The sequence below is a fragment of the Anticarsia gemmatalis genome, chromosome 18 (assembly GCF_050436995.1).
Source record: "Anticarsia gemmatalis isolate Benzon Research Colony breed Stoneville strain chromosome 18, ilAntGemm2 primary, whole genome shotgun sequence".
NCBI classification, from domain to species: Eukaryota; Metazoa; Arthropoda; class Insecta; order Lepidoptera; family Erebidae; genus Anticarsia; species Anticarsia gemmatalis.
Window position 1 is genome coordinate 11,059,174 of NC_134762.1, and position 19,760 is coordinate 11,078,933.

At 33.0% G+C, this 19,760-nt stretch overlaps 2 protein-coding genes across 11 annotated transcripts in view; one reads left to right on the top strand and one right to left on the bottom strand.

Annotated features, from left to right (window-relative positions):
- Nucleotides 1-19,760, bottom strand: part of rg (A kinase anchor protein rugose) — a 399,649-nt gene that overhangs the window by 18,815 nt on the left and 361,074 nt on the right. For all 10 annotated transcript variants that reach the window (XM_076125868.1, XM_076125867.1, XM_076125875.1 and 7 more), the window contains one exon: nucleotides 3,142-3,257. In XM_076125868.1, coding sequence (XP_075981983.1) covers nucleotides 3,142-3,257 — 116 coding nt within the window. The remainder of the gene's footprint in view (nucleotides 1-3,141; nucleotides 3,258-19,760) is intronic.
- LOC142980471 (trehalose transporter 1-like protein) overlaps nucleotides 1-19,760 on the top strand; it is a 57,562-nt gene that overhangs the window by 3,858 nt on the left and 33,944 nt on the right. The gene's annotated exons all lie outside the window — the stretch shown is intronic.

Consider the following 19,760-nt stretch of genomic DNA (forward strand, 5'->3'; position numbering starts at 1 on the left):
CAGAAATTCAAAAAGTATTCTCAAAAAAAATAGTTTGTGGAAGACATTTAAACAGAAAATCTTTTGAGGAAACGGAAGTGTTTTGTAAAAATATGAAATAAATGTAGTTCAATAATCAAAACCATTATGCTCATTAATATTCTCGATCTGAAGAGATGAAAATCTTATTTGACATATTCATAGATATAGTTTGTATGACGGGTTCAATCTCTAGTAGTCTAGTAGTAGCAATAATAAGTCTTCAAAAATTTAGGGAATTGGGTTCAATATGGATTGGTGATGAGGCAAGTATAATAGAACAGTAGATGAACGTTTTTGAAACCGACCATTACCAGTCAATGTACTTACGATCTGCACTCAAAATGTACTAGGAACTCATAAAACTAAAGCAGCATTGAATACGTAGATATACCTGAATAATCCCCGAAATAAGCCTAACACGATCCCAAGTACCAGGCGTTCAGTAAGCGGTAGGAGCTCTTTGTAAACAGAGTATTGTTCGCGTACGTCATCGAGTCATGATTATACAGCGATGATCGTGAGTGGAGGTAATTGATGCGCTTGCGTTCAACAAAACGAGGAATTCCTGTTTACTTGGCTGCTTCATGCAGATTGCTTGATTCTATCTCGAGAACATTATTGTATGCTAATTTTGTGCTGATGGTTAACGGGCTTATTTAGGGTTAGGGTTAGTACCTTGGATAGAATGTTTAGACATTAAAATTTATTGTTAATTGCAACGATACCACGATAGCATATTGCAAAACATGTTATATTCCTTGATGCTAATGTTTAAAGAAGAAGAAAATATGTTTTATGAAAGGGGAAAACAGGTGCCCAAGAAATTTGAAGTGACTTGCATGAAATCTACAATATACTTTTTATACCTTTTAAATAAGATAATACATTTTCTTCGCAAAGTTCAAGGATTTCTGCGAGAAACATCTACAAACGCGTATCATCCAAAAAATAATAAGATTTTCAAAGACTTAGACAATCTTCGGTAACGCACAGGACAGTGTCTCTGGCATCCCTACATACAAATGATAATGGCTTGTTTACCTGTTATGTCACGCAATGATGCGGTATCGAAAGGTCAGTACCTCAGTACCTCAGCACTTAGCCGAGATAAACAGTTCAAACACCTATGTTACTAACGAATATTTATAAAAGTAAAAAGCAACTAAATTTATAGGGCCTTTATCGTTAAATTAGGCCAGGATTTGATAATGCTCTTTGTTTTTGTATAATGTAGGTTAAAATGTAGCAAAACAGTGCACTAGTATGAAATAACTGACAAAAATTCTCATGTATACTTCAAGGGAAAATAAACTATTACAGTTTTGAAGGAATTCCATTCATTGCCCATTGATGACCTGTTTCTACGGAGCATGGTCAGTAGAGATTGAGTTACAAAGCATTATTGTTCTACTTTAATATTAAAATGGTGTCAAAACCATTCGCGACGAGTGTCCAGTTCAATATCGTGCGAGGAGACGGACGGAATAACCCATTGAATGACAATACTTACGCAATGATAACGCGTTTATTAGAAAATAAGCACTGCAGACTGACAGAGTGGTCCAATTGTGTAGTCTCATGCAACACATATTGTCGCCATGTGAATTAAGAAAACATGTTTTGTTTACACTTAAGGGCGGACTACGGATAACAGACTAAAGCCAGCCAAAATTTGTACTCTTTTGACCAAAGAAAACACGTCCTCTTTTCCATGCCTATGAGAGCCGAAGTGTTTAAGCGAACTTTTTCCATTCATAGACTGAATGTATGTTCCTAGCTATTAGGACTTTAAAATCGGATCCAGTAGGAGAAAGAACTAATTAGACCTTTATCTAGTAAGGTACCTTATACCATAATATAAATCTGACTAAACAGTTGAACCAATTCAAATTTAATGGAATCTCACGTAGATCATTAAACAAATACACTGCTTGCTTCGGAAAACGTAATGAACACTAAATACAGTCTAACTATTATTATTAATCACACAGAGATGCGTTTACTTCAGACATAGTAATTCATAGTTACTAGTACATAATAATATGTAATAATTTTGAACCAAGGTGTTAACATGTACATATAAGATCATAGCGTAGTCTTACATCACAGTGACATAAGAAGAGCTGAAACTACACTGTTTGAATACAATATATTATGTAAAATATGTGCAATAAGTATGACATGTTATTGAAAAACGGGATAATCACTCCAACTTTGTTCTAAATCTTTTTTGAAGGCTGTAATAATCAGATTTAATTTATAGATAATTTCCATTTATAATTAATTTCTATATTAAGCACCTGCGTCTTGACTACCTCTGTGGTCTGAATGATAGTGTTTGCAACTGTTCCAGGTCTAGAGTTCGATCCCCGGGTCGAATAAAGCACTGTAAAGTTCTTATTATCTCTATTAAATAATTCTCTCTATATATTAGTCCGAACTATGGAAACGAACCCGGTATATTATACACGTAACCATTCAAATTACCTGATCTTGGTTACTAAGTTAAAACTGAAGACTTCTTTGTCTTTACACATAATTATATAAGTAAGGTACGCACTGCGTGATAAACACTTATAGACACACCTATTACAATTATTTATTATAATATGAATTAGTAACAAATTAGTCTGACAGTTTTGCAATTATCCATACAATTCAATTGACAGTATCGATCACACTTACCTCATATTTCTCGAGTTTACATACACATTATGTTGATCAACCACACTTTACATGGAGAAACCAGATCGTTTATGTAAATTGCGTTAATTACTACAATTATTCAGGTAGTAACATAATATTGATATTGTTTCCTTAAAGATTATAATAATTCTATGCCAACTATTATTCTCGCTTAGAGACTAGAGCCATCTACCGGCTGAGGTATGAAAGTATTAATTTCCAATCTTAGATTACTTTTTTGACTGAACATTTGTATCTGTATTTATTTTCAAAACTCTACTGTTACTGTAGTCTGTATTATATGTAGAATAAAGTTTTTGTGATCCAGCCCAAAGTATCTGTCATGAAAATTAGATACGAAATTGGACTCCATAAGCACTAAATAAAGTTTAGGTAATTTATGATTTTTTTTCATTAGATTGTTAAAGCACTTACCTGCAATAGTGTTGAGGAACATGAGATACTCAAAGTTGGAGATCTCTCTGCGTTGCCACTTCTGCGTCATGTTCGAGTTGCGCATCAATTGTCGCGGCGACATCATTGACGCGCGTCTGTAACAATACAAACAACATTATAAGTAAAAGGTCGTTCAAAAATAAGATATTCTAAGCCTTTAATTTTCATTTGCGCTTAAAATCGTTCAAATTACTAATTTCTTATATGCGAATTTTTTTATATTTAAATGGATGTTTGCAACTCAATCCCGACAAAACTATCGAACGAATTTTGTAAATGTTTTTGTTACCCAGATTGTTTATAACGTATCCCTTAAAAGGATCCCTTTTATCTCGGGTATATTTTTACGCAGGCGAATTCACGTACAGAAGTAAAAAGTAAGAAGACATGTTAAATTACGGTTCTATAACGTTCCTAAAATAAGCAATAACTTATTTGTAAGATTGCATAAGTGCTATTCGGGCAAAAAGTTTTAATTAGCGTAGAGTTATTTGTTTTTATATGAGTGGCATATTTCAATAAATTTATAAACAAGATAGCCTCGCGACTTTAAAGGTGGAAATGATGATCATACAATCATTAGGGTCCTTTCTTTTCCCCTTAAAGCATTACTTAGCCCTGGATAGAGTTATACAGGACTAGTCAGCCTTTGCTTTATTTCCGTTATTTAAGTGAATGTTCCTAAGACTTTAAGGAACGGCTGGTAAAAATTGGAAATTCTGCACATAAATCAAAGTAAAGTGTTGATATTACTCCATTCCTATATCTATTTAGTCACAATCGATTCAGCTTTTACCATAAAAACGTCACATACAAACAGTTACATACAGTTATACATATTTTTTATATATGCATTCATAATAGTATTAGTATGGAAATAAATATAGTGTATTCTAGAATGTAGCCAAGTAATCCAAAACAGGTCTTCACAGTGGAGGATTTATACATATATTTAGAACTGTTTTTTGCATAATTTGTTTATTTTGATACCCTAGATTGTAGGTATCACGTTTCGTTCTAAAATTATACAGATTTTTGCTTGTATTACGTGGAGCTTGCACGTTTATTGCATCATATTATACAACTCTTTGGATCAATAATAATGGGAGAATCGTGTCTATTTCTTAGTTCTTGTTTTGTTTTTAATATGATTGATAGTTTATTTGTAAGTGGGTTAAGTTTAAGTCCAAAGTTTAAAATTCTAGTGTTAACCTACAACTTGTTAGTTCTTGCATAAGTTGTAAACATTACTTGTGTTGATAGTGTTATTTCAGTTTTTTAATACATTACAGCAATTTCTCTTAAACGCGTAAAGTAACAAAAAGTTTAGGCGTTTTCGATATGTTTTACATTTTGTTTTGTTGATTAGTATTCCTGTTTCATTCGGTCTATATTAAGGCATGATGTATACATTCAGGTATATATCATTCAGGATTTTATTATCCCCGAACCCAGTCAAGTGTACGTCGTAATACGTGCCTGGTCTGAATAGGGTGGGTGTTCCAAATAATATCTAAACCTCTTTTCGCCTCAGCTGAAGCGAGCAATTTATCACCTAATACACTATCAATATTAGGTCATAGGTCGTCGTAACAAGGTCACGTCAACCAAATTCGCGGGCACACGCAACAGTACAGTTGCACTACGAATCCGTATGTAGTGTCCTTGTCGCGGCGTGACACTACTAACTACTTAATTCAAATCTATTGCACATCCTGATACTTCTGATAGCCTGGTAATGGGCCTCCTTGACAAAAGGAAATAACACTTAAGTTGGAGAGCGGAATATTTTCTATTGAGCTCAATTGGGCGAGCCTCTTTTATTGCGTTTTGTAAACAATAAGCATGGTTTTCGCGAAGGTGTATCAATGTTAACGGCGATTATGTTTAGAATTACTTGAGATTTATATTGTCAAATTGCTTTTTGCTTATAAGACTGTGGATTCTCTATATAACTTTAGCCCAAGACTACATTCATTCATTATTATCTAGAACTATTGTTATTGCTGTGCTATGATAACATACAAAGACAATATTGATATCGAAACAAAATGGTCCAATTTGGGCATCCATCCAATTTAAGAACTCTGACTAAATAGTCGTCATTGCAACATGCGCCTAGATAATGCTGGTTTAATGTCAAATGTCTGTTTAATTCAATTTGCGGTTTAAATGTACATAAATAATAACAGACATTTTGCGACATTTTCATTTTGAAACGAGATCGATACTGGATATCATACTTATGAGAAATGGCCTTCGCATGTTGCTTGAAGCAAAAAGTCAAAATTATGGTCAAATTATGACAAATATAATTATGTTAATTACAGAGTATTATGCCACTGTCCCACTGCTCTTGACCTTAAAGATTAAACGAAAACACACATAATAATTGTAACATTACGAGGAAAAGTAATCATAATAAAATACAATAAAAATCTGTAAATAAGGAGTTTATAAATATTGCAAGCATTGCTTCCGTGTCGTTGTTTGTTGCGTGTTTGTCGCACTCCCGCGCGTATCTAGTAACAAATTGTCCGCATGTCTAAGTGTTCATTTGTTTAATGCGTTATTATGATTGGATGACACGCTGCACACACCGGTTAAGCAACCTTGCTGCGGTCATTACATAGATGGGTAGCCACGGAGCAGCATGCGAGCTGAGCGTTTTCGTGTTTTGCGGGTATGAATTCGGTCTCGATTGTTGCCAATTACGATTATAGTTAAGTTAAGCCATATTAAAAGCTTTACAGGCGGCTTGAAAAACGTGAACATTAGGTTGACCACTAACCATAATTACGCTGAAATATACGATGAAACTCCTTTTCAAGGTGTTGTAGTTAATTCAAGGGTTAATTTATGATTAATAGTAAAATCAAATTAACAGGACAATAGGGATTTCAGCAATTAATCATTTTATTGGCAGCAATAAAGGTAAATATTATCTACCGATTCTTCCTACGACTGAAGGCTATGAAAGATTTATAGAATCTGTGGTAACGGACAACATTAGTGTAATCTTAATGTTTCAATAAATAAAAAACACAAAGCATTTCCGTGCACAAAAACACTGCCTAATATTTCATAGCTCTCTTTATTAATAAAACTCCTTCAAAAGCCATAAAATAAACTAGGTCATTGACCTATCAAAAGAAAAGTGTATCTAAGTAAAAAAGCGAGCGTATTCGCGTGTTGAACTAGTGTTAAGTAACGGTGTCAGGGTCAGACGCGCGGTTGTCGACCCGTAGCGCCGTACAGTCTGCGCCCGCGCAGGTCGACGCAACAGCGCATGCGCACGCACTGCGTATACCTACAGATTTGCAGTGTATGGCATTGGGTCTAAAATATACCTGTTATTTTTAATTAATTATATAGTAATTTGTACCTTTCTTGTTAATTGTATTTATAAATGAGAGTTTAATTTAAGCGGTTTGAGGTATTTGTCATAATTGAATTAAAAGTGAAGGTTGCGGAAGTTTAATGACAGTTGTTTACAGTATACTTGACCAAATCTTTAGAGAGTTCGAGACTTGAAAATACGGGTAGAGCGTAAGAGATAAGTATCCTGGAAAAGCATACACTACAGCTTTCTTAGGATAACTTCTTAGACAAGCTATGTTTAAACATCGACGTTACAAGATGAAGATTGCAATGCTACGTTTATCATAATTTCATAACATTAGAAACACATTAATAACTTTAGGCTTAGGTTTGACGCATCAGGCTCTTTTCGGAATAGTCATAGTCTTTTTATAGGAAAAACCATTAGTTCTGTCTATATTTTATTGTCATTTATTACGACACTCGATTCGCACTTCCAAATTCATCAAAATAAATGAACGAGTACCAATTTTAGACGAAATTGCAAAGACCTTCGAGAGGTCGGAAGTCCAAACTCGATTATTTATAAAAAATATAAATTATAAATATATAGAGCTGGAACTTCGCAATGACGTCAAAGTTTTATATGTTGTAGGGTTGATAAATAAAGAATTTCAACCAAGCAAAGTAAGACTATCGAGAAGGCTTCAGGAGGGAAAGGCCCAGGAATGGGACACTTAAACTCAAATAAAGTAATGAAAAAAAATGTTGACTTTTTGTATAACGATTCTTATTCTCGTTGGTCAAGTAAGTTAACAAATGAATCGTCCAGTCTGATACAGCAATTGAAAATGATTTCTTAAAAACTTACTAACTTTTAACTATCGTAGGTACAAGTCGCGATGGTTCAAAATCGTAACTAACGTAACTATAACTTAGTAGAGATTAAATAGTACCAATAAAGGCAGATGATCGCAGACAAAACTGTATCTTTAGAAGGACCAAGGCTTTATTTAATAACCTCGAATTAGGAAACACTAGAAAAACTAAGTGACTCAAATGAGCAAAAAAATAAGCAACCCTATCTGAAGTCGCGAGTGGGTGCTGGCGTGCGAGCATGCAGCGCACTCGCGCCGGAAGTAGGAGAGAGGTCGCAAAGCCTTAGTAAACAAACAATTATAACTAGGAACTAACCGGCACATTTCGTTGTTTATCACAACACCATGTCATGAATTATTTATATACCGTTAATCTCATTTCGGTAAGCTGACTCATGTTTTGAAACCAGTTTTATAATTCGAGTTTTGTCTAGATCGTTCTAGTTTTATTTCCATTTAGGGAGGAATATAATTTATGTTTATGTCAACATCAAGTTTTTAGTCGTGGAAAAATACGGTCGATAATAATAATATGTCTTTTTAATTCGTTTATGGTACCTATCTATAATTTTTTTCGAGTTGTTGTCTCTTTGAATCATGCGGTTAAACTTAGAACTGGACAAGTTATTATTGCTATGAAAAATTTTTGGTTTTATTTCGCAGTATTACATATTATATATATTTGCAGTTTATTATATAAATCTAGTTACGTCCATCAAAAGCACAAGGTATTGAACCGTTAAACATTTAAGTAGGTACGTATTTATTTTAGGGTACATGTGCCCGATTTACCGACCTTTTATTGATCAACTAGCTGACCCGCGCAACTTCGCTTGCGTCACATAAGAGAATCATAATTTTCCCCGTTTTTGTAACATTTTTCACTGGTACTCTGCTCCTATTGGTCGTAGCGTGATGATATATAGCCTATAGCCTTCCTCGATAAATGGGCTATCTAACACTGAAAGAGTTTTTCAAATCGGACCAGTAGTTCCCGAGATTAGCGCGTTCAAACAAACAAACAAACAAACAAACAAACAAACAAACTCTTCAGCTTTATAATATTAGTATAGATGAGAAAATCATGTTGGGTACCCAAAAATCTGTCTATAATGACCTTAAATGAAACACAATGCATCTCCTTCTATGACAAAACAATAGATAATATTACTGGTATAATGAAACACACCTTCACGCGGAGGCTTTCGCACGTGGTCTTCACAAACACACCCACAGTCCATATAAGCATCAGTTGTAAATGTAATAATAACATTATAACAATAAATATGTACCAGTCAATGGACATCGAGAAATTACGCGACCTTCCACATTGACCAAATATTGTAACACTTTTAGAGTTCCGTAGTTTTAAGTAAAAACGTTTGAAAAAGGTTCTAGATTAATCTTAATATTATTTGATTCGTTTGTGAATGAACTACTCGATATTTTCTATTTTAGACGACAAATAAATAAATACTTACTAAACAATAAATACTTTACTCAACTAATGATACTCAAAAAGAAATTAATACTTATTTATTAAGCAATTACGAAAAACAACAAGAGTGAACAATAAAAAATGGCACTATTTCATATTAATTCAAAATTTAAAATAACGATATTAACGAATGCATAAATATTTTGTTCTACAAACATAGTACTAGATTCCTACCATTTTAACGTCTTACACTAAAATTGGCGTGTATTTCTACAGAACCACTAAATCTCGGTAAAATATTCGATATTGTCAATATTATTGACAGTGGTGGGTGTTCCAAGGCACTTGACAAGTTTACCTCACCTCGGCGTATTTTTAAAATGGTCATTGACATTGTCGTGTATCGCGAAATTTTGTTTGTTACGATATTTACATCAAGCAGTTTTTGGTTTACAATAGTATCCTATAATGGCTGTAATCAATGTCACAGGGATCGTATAAAGTCATATTTTCAATGGCAATGGTTTCCCATACTTTAAAGATTATTTTTGAGTCTAAAATAAATTGAATAATAGCACTAAGTGAACCTAATTGGGCCTGAAAGATAGTGCCAAAACTTATGCTCTTCAGAAATTATATTTCAAGGATATGTTCCATTAAGGCCGTTTTCAGTCAGTGTTTTTACAAGAACTCGTAATATAGCGAAAAATCTTATTTATAGCACAGCTCCAAGCTTAATTAAATAGGCATAATGAATACTAAAATTAACATAATTACAATCACTTAGTTATACTCGAGTTAAACCGTAAAATTAACGATAAAAATTTTACGACAAGGATGAAAAAAACTGTTTTAAGAATACCGAAAATGTATACAATTATAGCAAATAACTAGTTAATTATACAAAACAGATTTAGACATGTGGTCGCGGGCGGGCATTTATAATATAAAGGGGGTTTCTTATCTTCTGGATAAATATCGGTTAGCCTAAAGAGTTGACTTTTAGTTGTTGTTAAACGATGTTTGAACTGTAAAAGTATAAATGTATAAGTATGTAAAAGTCGTCGTATGTCGGAATATGGTCGTTTGTAAACTTAAAAAAAACACAAGCAGAGTCACAGGAAAAATTCATTTTAAAATGTTTCAGCCCGCGGAAAATACCTGTAGATCAAATCTTGCAAAAAAACTACATAATAACTCATGTCCGAAATAATTTATTTGTGTTTAACGATACGGAAACAAATCGACTACAGTAATAAAACATCCTCATACACACGCACTTAATACATAAATACATAAATAGATATACGAATATCTTATGTAAGTTTCCTTGTTTTAAAAATATTATCCCAGAAGCATTAAAAGCTTTCCAATTATGGTATGTAAGAGAGTGCATTTACATTTCATAAGGATTACGCATTATTATGTGCCTCGAGTTGAGGTCAAAGGTTGCTTACTTAAGGCTTCTATGATTCACTGAACATTTCGCTAGTAAAGTAGGCTGTAGTCTTGATATTTATCTGTCTTATTCGTCGAAGGGAGTTTTAGAATAAAGAGAAATGGCAAAATAATAACAACAGCTTAAAATGGTGGAAAGTCCGACCGTTTTAATGTATTTTAACAGCTCATTCACAAAATAGTTGACACTTGCTGTACACTCAAATTTTCCTCATAATGGTTTACGAGGAAAATTTGACGGTATGGTTACCGTCAATGATAAAACCCGAATGACTAAAATTTCAGCAGATTCTAAGTTTATTGAAGTATTTTACTTATATTAACACCGTTCCTAACAGCAATGTAAACCTAAGCTACTGGATTAACCTTAAGCAGCTACAAGGGGCAAAGAACTGTTTTAACGCCAATTCATATTGTTCAAATCACCATTAAAAATTAAACTACAACCTCAATTTTCCATAAAACGTAGTCATAAATTACTACAGTGTATTGCTCTCAACAAGGAAGAGATAGAACATTCCAGTACTAATCCTAAGTAATTCAGGTAATCATGTCACATTGAACATTGAGTCACGAGCACGCGGTACTGCGGGTAATCGGATGATTGGACGAGTTACCTCTCGTCATAATTCGATTACTGTCGTTAGCTAAACATTTATGACTAACCCTGCCTTAATTTACAAATTGGATTAGGTTAGGTTATGCAATAGTTGATTGAGGAGTTCTTTGGCCTGTGTTGTAGAAATGTTTAAGAATAATCAGTCGATTGCTGTAAATAAAATATTATATTCACAAGCAGAGTGGGCTTCGTCTACGCTGTCTTCTGTTGTTCACGATTTTAAAGCAACATTTTAATGATTGTCTTTATTTCGACAATTAATATTTAAAATGTATTTATTCGCTATATCTAAATTTCGAAGCTCCGTAAATCGAGATTAAGAATATTTTCAATAAAAGTATAGAACGTCACAACTTACTATCGTATTTCCGTAATTCGTTACTCTACGTCTACACACATTGTTTATCGATATTTTATACTTTCAAAGTTAAATAAAGTTGTCATAATATATCTTTGTTAATTAAGGATTTACAAAAAATGATTCAAATTAAAAACAAAGGAACTCATTCATACATCATATTTTTGTACATTTTTGGTAAAATGGATGACAGTTAGACGTACAGGGCGTGCGCGGGTGGTCTGTAATGGCGGCTATAAATAACTCAAGTTATAAACCACTTATATGTCTACTAGGAAACGATACACTTCCTATTGAAAAGCATTTATTTTATCTTCCGAGCGGAAGCTTGCGTTAGGCTGGCTGCACACTAGCGATTATGCGCTACAACTTTATATTTCAAGCAATAAATATTATAATTTGTTTTTTTTAAATTCTTAATTTAATTTAGCTTAGATTTCTTATTATAAATTTTATTTGGAACATTCAAGTTATTTAATGTAATTATGTAGAAATTAAAAACATTAGGTAGGAATAAAATCAGATTGTACTCTGCACGAAAAATAATTACCGTTTCGGAAAAATTAATTTTGTAATTGTAGAGTTCACTGCGCTAAAAATATTACGTAACATGCGAAATAATTGCTATGATACAAACCAAGGTAAACGACCTTATTTACTAAAACAGAAGTTTTTGGAGAAAACGCAATTACATTATAAAATGTACATAAGCAAATATTTTCTCTTGTTATTCAACGTGTGTACTTACAAAAGACATAATATATTCGTAATTTAATACAAGTAAAACCTTTTATATTATTAGTTTTAAGGTTTAGGCTTAGCTTTTAAAAAAGTGAAAATAATTTTGTGTAAAAACAACAAAAATAAAAAAATAGCCTTTGTTAATCATGGCTCAAGTATTTAATCTATGAAAAAAAGAAAAACATACAAGCTTTTGCCTGTCATATCCAATTGAACTTTCAGACAAAAGTATAAATCGTCGGATTAGATAGATGCTGGTGGAAACACATTTTTTGTAACCCATTATTGTCCCATTTTCATTTTATCTATTTCTTACCCCACTGCTGGGCAAGGATCTCCTTCCAATCACCTTACTCGCATTTAAACTTCAACTCAGTTGCTATGGTGAAAATGATTTTAAGATAAGTCGCAAAATCGCAAGTGTGTAGTGTTCGTTATGTTGTATGTGGAGGCACAAATTGGACACGAGCGATATGTCACATATGTCCGGTCAACATTGACATTGGTGACCGTACAGTCGAGCACATAATGTGTTCTATATTATTAAATAAAAATAATATTACATTTAATTATTTCCTAACCCTCACTTGGACTGAAGGCAACCCCGACCCTCATTACGGGAGCAGATTCTTGTCCAGCTCCACTTTCATTTCATGCACAGAAATGGAACAGTCACGACTTAAATTTTTAAATATTAAATTGCAATTCTCGTAAACAATATAATTTAGTTGTTCTTGAGACTCAATAATAAGAAGCTTTGTTTCATTCAATAGGAACAGGAGATTAAAATCGATGTACTTAAATGTTATAATTAAATCGGTACGTTTTAAAAGGCTTTTTGATTACACGGGAATTCCATATGACATTTCAGGGCTCATTCTAAGCTCATTAATATCAAAATAAAACTGACTAACGTAATTCAATGAAATAACAAGACATAATTCAAATTAATTCATTAATCATTACGTATTTTTGTTAAAAAGGCAACATTTTTGTACCTTTTGAACCCAAACCTTTATCAGTTCCGGTGAACAAAAAAAAAACAATCATATCTTTGTGTAAACAATAGCATTATATTTCCTACAAGCAATTAGTTAATGTTCGTAATTAATTTAAATAATACACGGCATTAAAATTTAGTATAAAGTATGAAAATATTAAGTCTCACATATTGTCAACTGTCATTTGAATTTATACTTTGTTGCTCATGTAATATGGTTGGGTATTGTTTGTTACAGGTATATTATGATGTATTTAGTGAGAAAAATAAATAAACAATTGTAACTACATTACGGTTAAGTCGATAGTAATTAAATAAAACTAGTATAATGACTGTGGGAATTTGTTAAGTGGTCGGATTTGTATTTTGTTATTAATCTTTTTAACAGTTGAGGTTAATGAACAAATATAGTATAAGTACTAGGCAATTTTATTGGGTGTTAATTTTGAGATTATTTGTTAAAGAAAACTATATGCTTAATAATTTAATTTATATTTATGCTAATATCGCTCAAAAAGTCTGTCTGTTAGCTGTCGCAGGCAATGTTAACATATTAAAATTAAAGCAGCAACGGAAATATATAATTTTCAGCTTCCTAGCTATTACGGTTTATGAGATACAGCCTAGTGACAGACTAACAGTCGAACGGACAGACAGCAGAGGCTTAATAATAGGGTTCCGTCTTTACCCTTTGGCTACGAAACCCTAAAACATCAATACCACCTAAGCATAACTACAATATGAGTAAAATAATAATTAAATCACTCTGTCTCCATCTGTACTATATTATTAACATGCAACGCTGGTACTATCACTGATATCTGCGTACAATTAACAGCCACGATCACTGTTTATCACGACAGCTATGGGAAAAGGCTCAATGCTAACATATCACTGTATCATGGGCAATTATAAACCTAGGCCAGTTATATCGAGCACTAGGTTAATGCGGAAATATATAACGCTTTATAGGATTATGTAGGGTTTGTCCAACTGTGTTTAATGTGGTAGAAACTGAACATAATTATGAGCTTTATAAACTTCTTTGTCTCATCCTTGTCCCGTGTTAAATGCGGTTGGTACATGTTTTCTTTCTTAAAAACAGAGTGTCCTGCCAAACGACAATCTTGTTACCTTTAAATTCATATACTTGTTTAATGATCTAATTATATAAAATTGTGTTCAAGTAAATGAACTACTAAGTTAGATAGACTAGACTAGACTTTGCAGGACAGGTCTCAGTAAATGTATACTTGGCATGGTTTATCATAAAAAGGGATATTTTATACCTTAGTCGAATTAATTTTAATCAATCCGGAAACAAATATTTTTAGATGTGAACTTTAGCTCGAACATTCATTTGCCCTTATAATTTCAGTTATATTTCGTAAAGCTTATAATAGCGGCGGAACTAGGAAACAATACTAATTAGGTGACATTATGAGGCGCGTTAACGGTTATCAGGTCATATTTATTGTATAGAGCAAGGTGAAGTACTGACCCGGTGTCGTGCAGTTCCTACTTTTACTGTTAACTCTTTATATTTAAATAAGTACGTGAAATAGACTAGCCACGTTTTGTGGATATTACTAAACGAAGAAACACAACCCTCGCATTTGTTTAGTCTCTTTTTGAACATCGTTTATATAGATCGAGATGTTTAAATAGACATGAAGCTTCGCTCACGCTGCCGATCATCATCATCGAATCCTTTTTGTTTTTTCTCTCCACCTCAAACCTTTTCCGTTTTTTAAAGAAAATTCTACAAAATCAATGAGTCAAATTGGTTGAACCGCTCTAGAGTTTCGCGCTTAGCAACACAATTGTCTATTCTTTTTCGTATATGAGTATAAACAATGAAAAAACACACGTGTAAGAAAACCAGAATTACATTTTTCGAAAAGGCGCTTAAAAACTGCTAGCCATACTTGTTACTATACAAAATAGATTTTAAAACGTGCTTAGAAGCCTGCTATTAATAAGTCCACCTTCCAGAAATGAACGAAAACGGGGTTAAGCTGACTTTAGTCAATCAGTCATAACCGGCAACAAAAAGTGGTCAGTCTGTTCCCCCACTGTCTAATGATCCACAAACGACAACTTTTTATCCAGCATTTTGTATCGCAACAGTTATTTTTCGTTCGGAAGTGTTGACATGTGACAGTAACACTTAATTGTTGATAACTTCTTATCACACTCCCAGTCATATGACTTCGAGTCCTGCGCTACATTATCTCATTCCTTGTTCTTCCCTATGAGTAAAAGGATTGTGTAATTTTCTACTTAGTTTAAGCAATCTATTCAATCAGGTGTGAATTAAATTGTAATTGTATGTGAATGTCAATTATAAGTTATTATGTTAATTAATTTTATATTGAAAACGTCATAAAATTAATATTGCATAATAATGAGTCAAATTATTTGATTTATATCGTGAATTATATAATTTTAAGGTGTTAAATTAATTGCTTTTTGTCCTCTATACATAAAATATGTTACAGGGTTTCAGTTTCCTTTCAGAATGTAATCGTTAAGGTCTACCATACGGGTCAAGAGTAAATTAGTATGCTTGATACAAATCAAAAATATTATAGAATTTTAATTGGTTAATTAGGGCAAATATTAATAACGTAGAAACAATTTATAAGTACTTTTAAAGTTCGAAAAGGCAACTTGACGCGGTGTATGACTATCTACTGCGTCAAAAACTGAATTATTCTACCTATAGAGTACTAAACTTGGCATCAATTCCACTAACTACATGAAAATTATACGCTTAGAATTCCCAAATGCTCCTTCTGCAGGGACTTTTCCGTATGACGGGAAAATCTAAGGAAATTTCTTTCAAAACTTCTCATTCCCTGTAATCGGGAAATATTTTTGAAACAAATGAGTAATATTAAAAGTAAAAATGTTCCTTTAGCATAAATCACATTGGCACAGTGACGCGACAGACGGGTGAGTAACGCGATGCGTAAGGCTTGGACAGCAAGTACACTCAATTGTTCTCAGGACAAAAGCAATATGACTCGACAATATGTTAAATAATGATAAAGTTTGGCAAAACCCAGGTTTTGGTATTCAATGCAGGTATAGTAGTTGAGGTTTGAGGTCTGGTTTAATTGTGATTGTAGTATCAATTTGTACTTATATTAGGTAACATAGGTTTCCTGTATTTTGCATGACACATATAATGTATAGGGAATGGTGTTTTCCTCGTTATACTAAACTAACTTTTGCCCGCGACTTCGCTCGCGTGGTTTGTGACTTAGGACAGAATTTTCATACAAACTTTCATCCCCTGTTTTATCTTCTTGGGGATTGAATTGATCAAAATCTGCTATGTAATCTATCTTTTCTTAGCGGATGCCTACGTCATAACATATACCCGCGTAGCAGTTTTCAGCCCGATCCGTGCAATGGTTGCATAGATCACTATGTCCGAGTTTTGGTGATGACAGAATATGATGGAACATAGCCACAAGATGCTAAGTTGTTATTTGACATTTTATTGAAAAAATAAACAAATTAATTACATAATGGATTATGTCGTATATACATGAGTGATAAAAGGCTTCCAAGGTTTTCCAACTCTTATTCAAAATTCTAGTTCCTGATTTTTTCGTGCCTCCAAATAAATTTAATCAAACATTTTCAGTTTCTACACGAGCGAGTTTTAGAAAAAAACCGATTAAATAACAAATAATCTGTTGTGTTCGCATTCCGAGTTTATACAATAAAAATTGCTATACCATTTGTGGTGAAAACACAAAAGCAATTTACATGACTAGCATCGTAGCTACCGTCGGTATTTATATAGAATTTCATAAATATGTAATAATAATGCGTAATAATAGTGGAGCTATAAATAAAATAATAATTATTAACATTGTCAGCGGTACAGTCGTAATCAGTGACTTCCGATTTCCGCATTCGTGTTGTTATTGTCTGCGACTGTACACACTTCTTTTTAACAAATTCTTTGTATCTATTGAGATAAATATTAGGCGAGTCAAGCACGTAACGGTGCAGACATGATAATACTAGTATGTAAACTGCATGGCAACACCGGCATAAAACAGATATATGTACTTACTGTATAAAAAAAAACTGGCCACAGATTTCATCCCAATCGGATATTTTATCTTGGTTAAGGGAAAAGCGAAAATCTATGTCCTATCCTATCCTATTTTTATTAGCTATCTTCTATATTCTACAGGTTTCCCTTCGTTTCATAATCGCTTCTGCCGTGGTGGTGGTTTTTGGAACTTGAAACAAATATATATCTACTGGATGTTTCCGCATATATTTTACAATCACAATACATACTTATTGAAAAAATTACAGTAAATAATCGCCATATTTTTATCAGTAGTTAAAGAATGAAGGAATAAAAACACATTGTTTCACGTATAAAAATATTTACAAACACTTATCTCAGTTGAAAACGTCATCAACTAATAGTAACGTAGATGTGACTTTTCTACGTATCCATTTTAGTAAGCATATTTATTATTATTTAGTATTTTATATATCAGCTTAGCCTTTCCTCCAACTGTGTTGGTGTCGGCTTCCAGTCTCACCAAATTTTAATGCAGCCGAGTGTCAGTATTTTACCGTTGCACCCAAGCCGACTCCAATATAGTAGACGTATTATATAATTGAGTATTTTTGAATACATAAAATCACTTTTTACCCCAGAAAATATTTTCACGCAGACGAAATCGCGGGCAGAGACTGCCTCCGTGGCGTAGTGGTTTAAGTCACCACGCCAACACCACTGCGTCAGGAGGTCGTGGGTTCGATTCCCACACGGAGAATTATTTGTGAGATCCACAAATAATTGTTTCGGGTCTGGTTGTGCTTTGTGTCCGTTGTTTGTATGTTTGTAAAAGTCCCCGCGACCCAAGAGCAATTCTTAGTTCGGGAGTTGTCTTTAAAAAAAAAAGAAAAAAAAAGTAATTCATAATGACGAATAACTTTTGTTTAAATTCTGTATTTTAATTAGTTAATAGATAGATCACATTCTCTAAGATCGTATGTGGCGTGACGGTTGTACGTTTGATATCAAAATACGTCACAACTTAAGTAAATATTGAATAAGATAAGTAAATAGTATTGTCTATTGTTCCTCTCTCATGTAAGTAATCAGTGATGTGTGTTTACCGTCTATCGCTGAATATGTTTCAGCTGTATTTTGATGAATAATATTTATGTGCATTGAATTAAGAACATAATTGTGTGAAATAGCTATAAACAAGATATCCAAAATCACTCTCTTTTGAAAAACAGCATCTCCTTCATTTATAAACATTTTAAATATGTAAAAGTCTTTCGTTTTCAAATTATTTGTACCAGTAATTTTTGCAAATAGTCGCTAAAAACAATATTTAGATTGATTTCAGTTTTCACAAAATAACATTGTAATGAGAAGGCTATTTTCTAAGCGTTAGCATTAAATACTTAGGTCACTATTTATATTTTGAGCCTTGACGAATCTGATTGTTTTAGACCCTATTTGGCGTTTTCATCGTAAAGTTTGATCTTTTTGACTACCACATTCCTAAGAAAGTTTTGAAATCTGCGCTGAAAATATTTTCAATATCGTCGATCGAAAATTGTAAGTGTGCGGGAAAATGGCATTAGGATGTTAACATTTTCGTGCAAATATTTTTTACGACTTTCGACGTGACTTATAGAAACAGTCGTGTCTATATCGACTTATTTCTTATTTTGGTGATAAAGTCTGATCCTTTGAAAATTTAAAACGCCAATAAATAGAGTTCTATCATGATTATTTTTCCATCACCAATGAAATTCTTGAAGGTCGTCCAAGGTCACCAGCTGTTTCCGGAAAAATTGATGCTGTGCGAAAATTAATCACGCATTTTAGTTTCCTGATACAAGAAAAGAATGACACAATCCTAAACATTATTTCCACTCTTAGATATACAATATTAGGTAACAACATTTCCGATTAGAAGATTTTTTCTAAATGAACTAATTTTTTTTTACAACAATTTGATAAGGTCCTCGCGCGAATTAGTGCAAACAAATGCTTGAAAAGTCCATCGTTTGGCTTCAAAATACGTGTATTAAATTGTGATAAAACAGGGATCTAGGATATAATGCGGATGAGCCCAAAAATAAACACCAGTCCACTTTATGGAAGCTTTAAGATGAACCAAATCCAGAAAAAAATATTCGCGCTTGAAGCACTTCGGAACAAATGGTCCCTTGAATTTTTATAAAAACTTTGTTACGGTGAAAAGTGCCTTTAGAAAAATGCAGAATGGTTAATCCTTATTGATTAACAACCAAAAATTTACCTAAAGATTGGTTTAAAATATGGAAAAATCACAAAATCCTACAGGTCGAGCTCAATAAAAACAATGCCGGCCGTAACGCATCTCGCTAAACAGCCGGCTATTATGTGCACGAAAAAAACTAATTAATGAGTTTCTCGTAATGCCGTTACAGTTTGACATCAAATGACTTTATTTAGATCCAAAAAGTCAAAAATAAATACCGTAAACATTCATTTTTCATTGCCTCAAGAAATAGGTTATGCTTTTAAACACCCTGTTTTTGAGGGGTCTTCGGGAAAGAAAAAAAAATATTAAAAAAATATTTCGATCGGATACAAATCTATCTAGATCATGCATAAGAATACCCGAACACACGATAAAGTAGTTTTCACTCACACGTTTACCGTTTTTCATAGTTAGGCTCAAAATATAAGTAGTGGCCCACGTACATCAACATAGAAAAGGACCAGCACGACA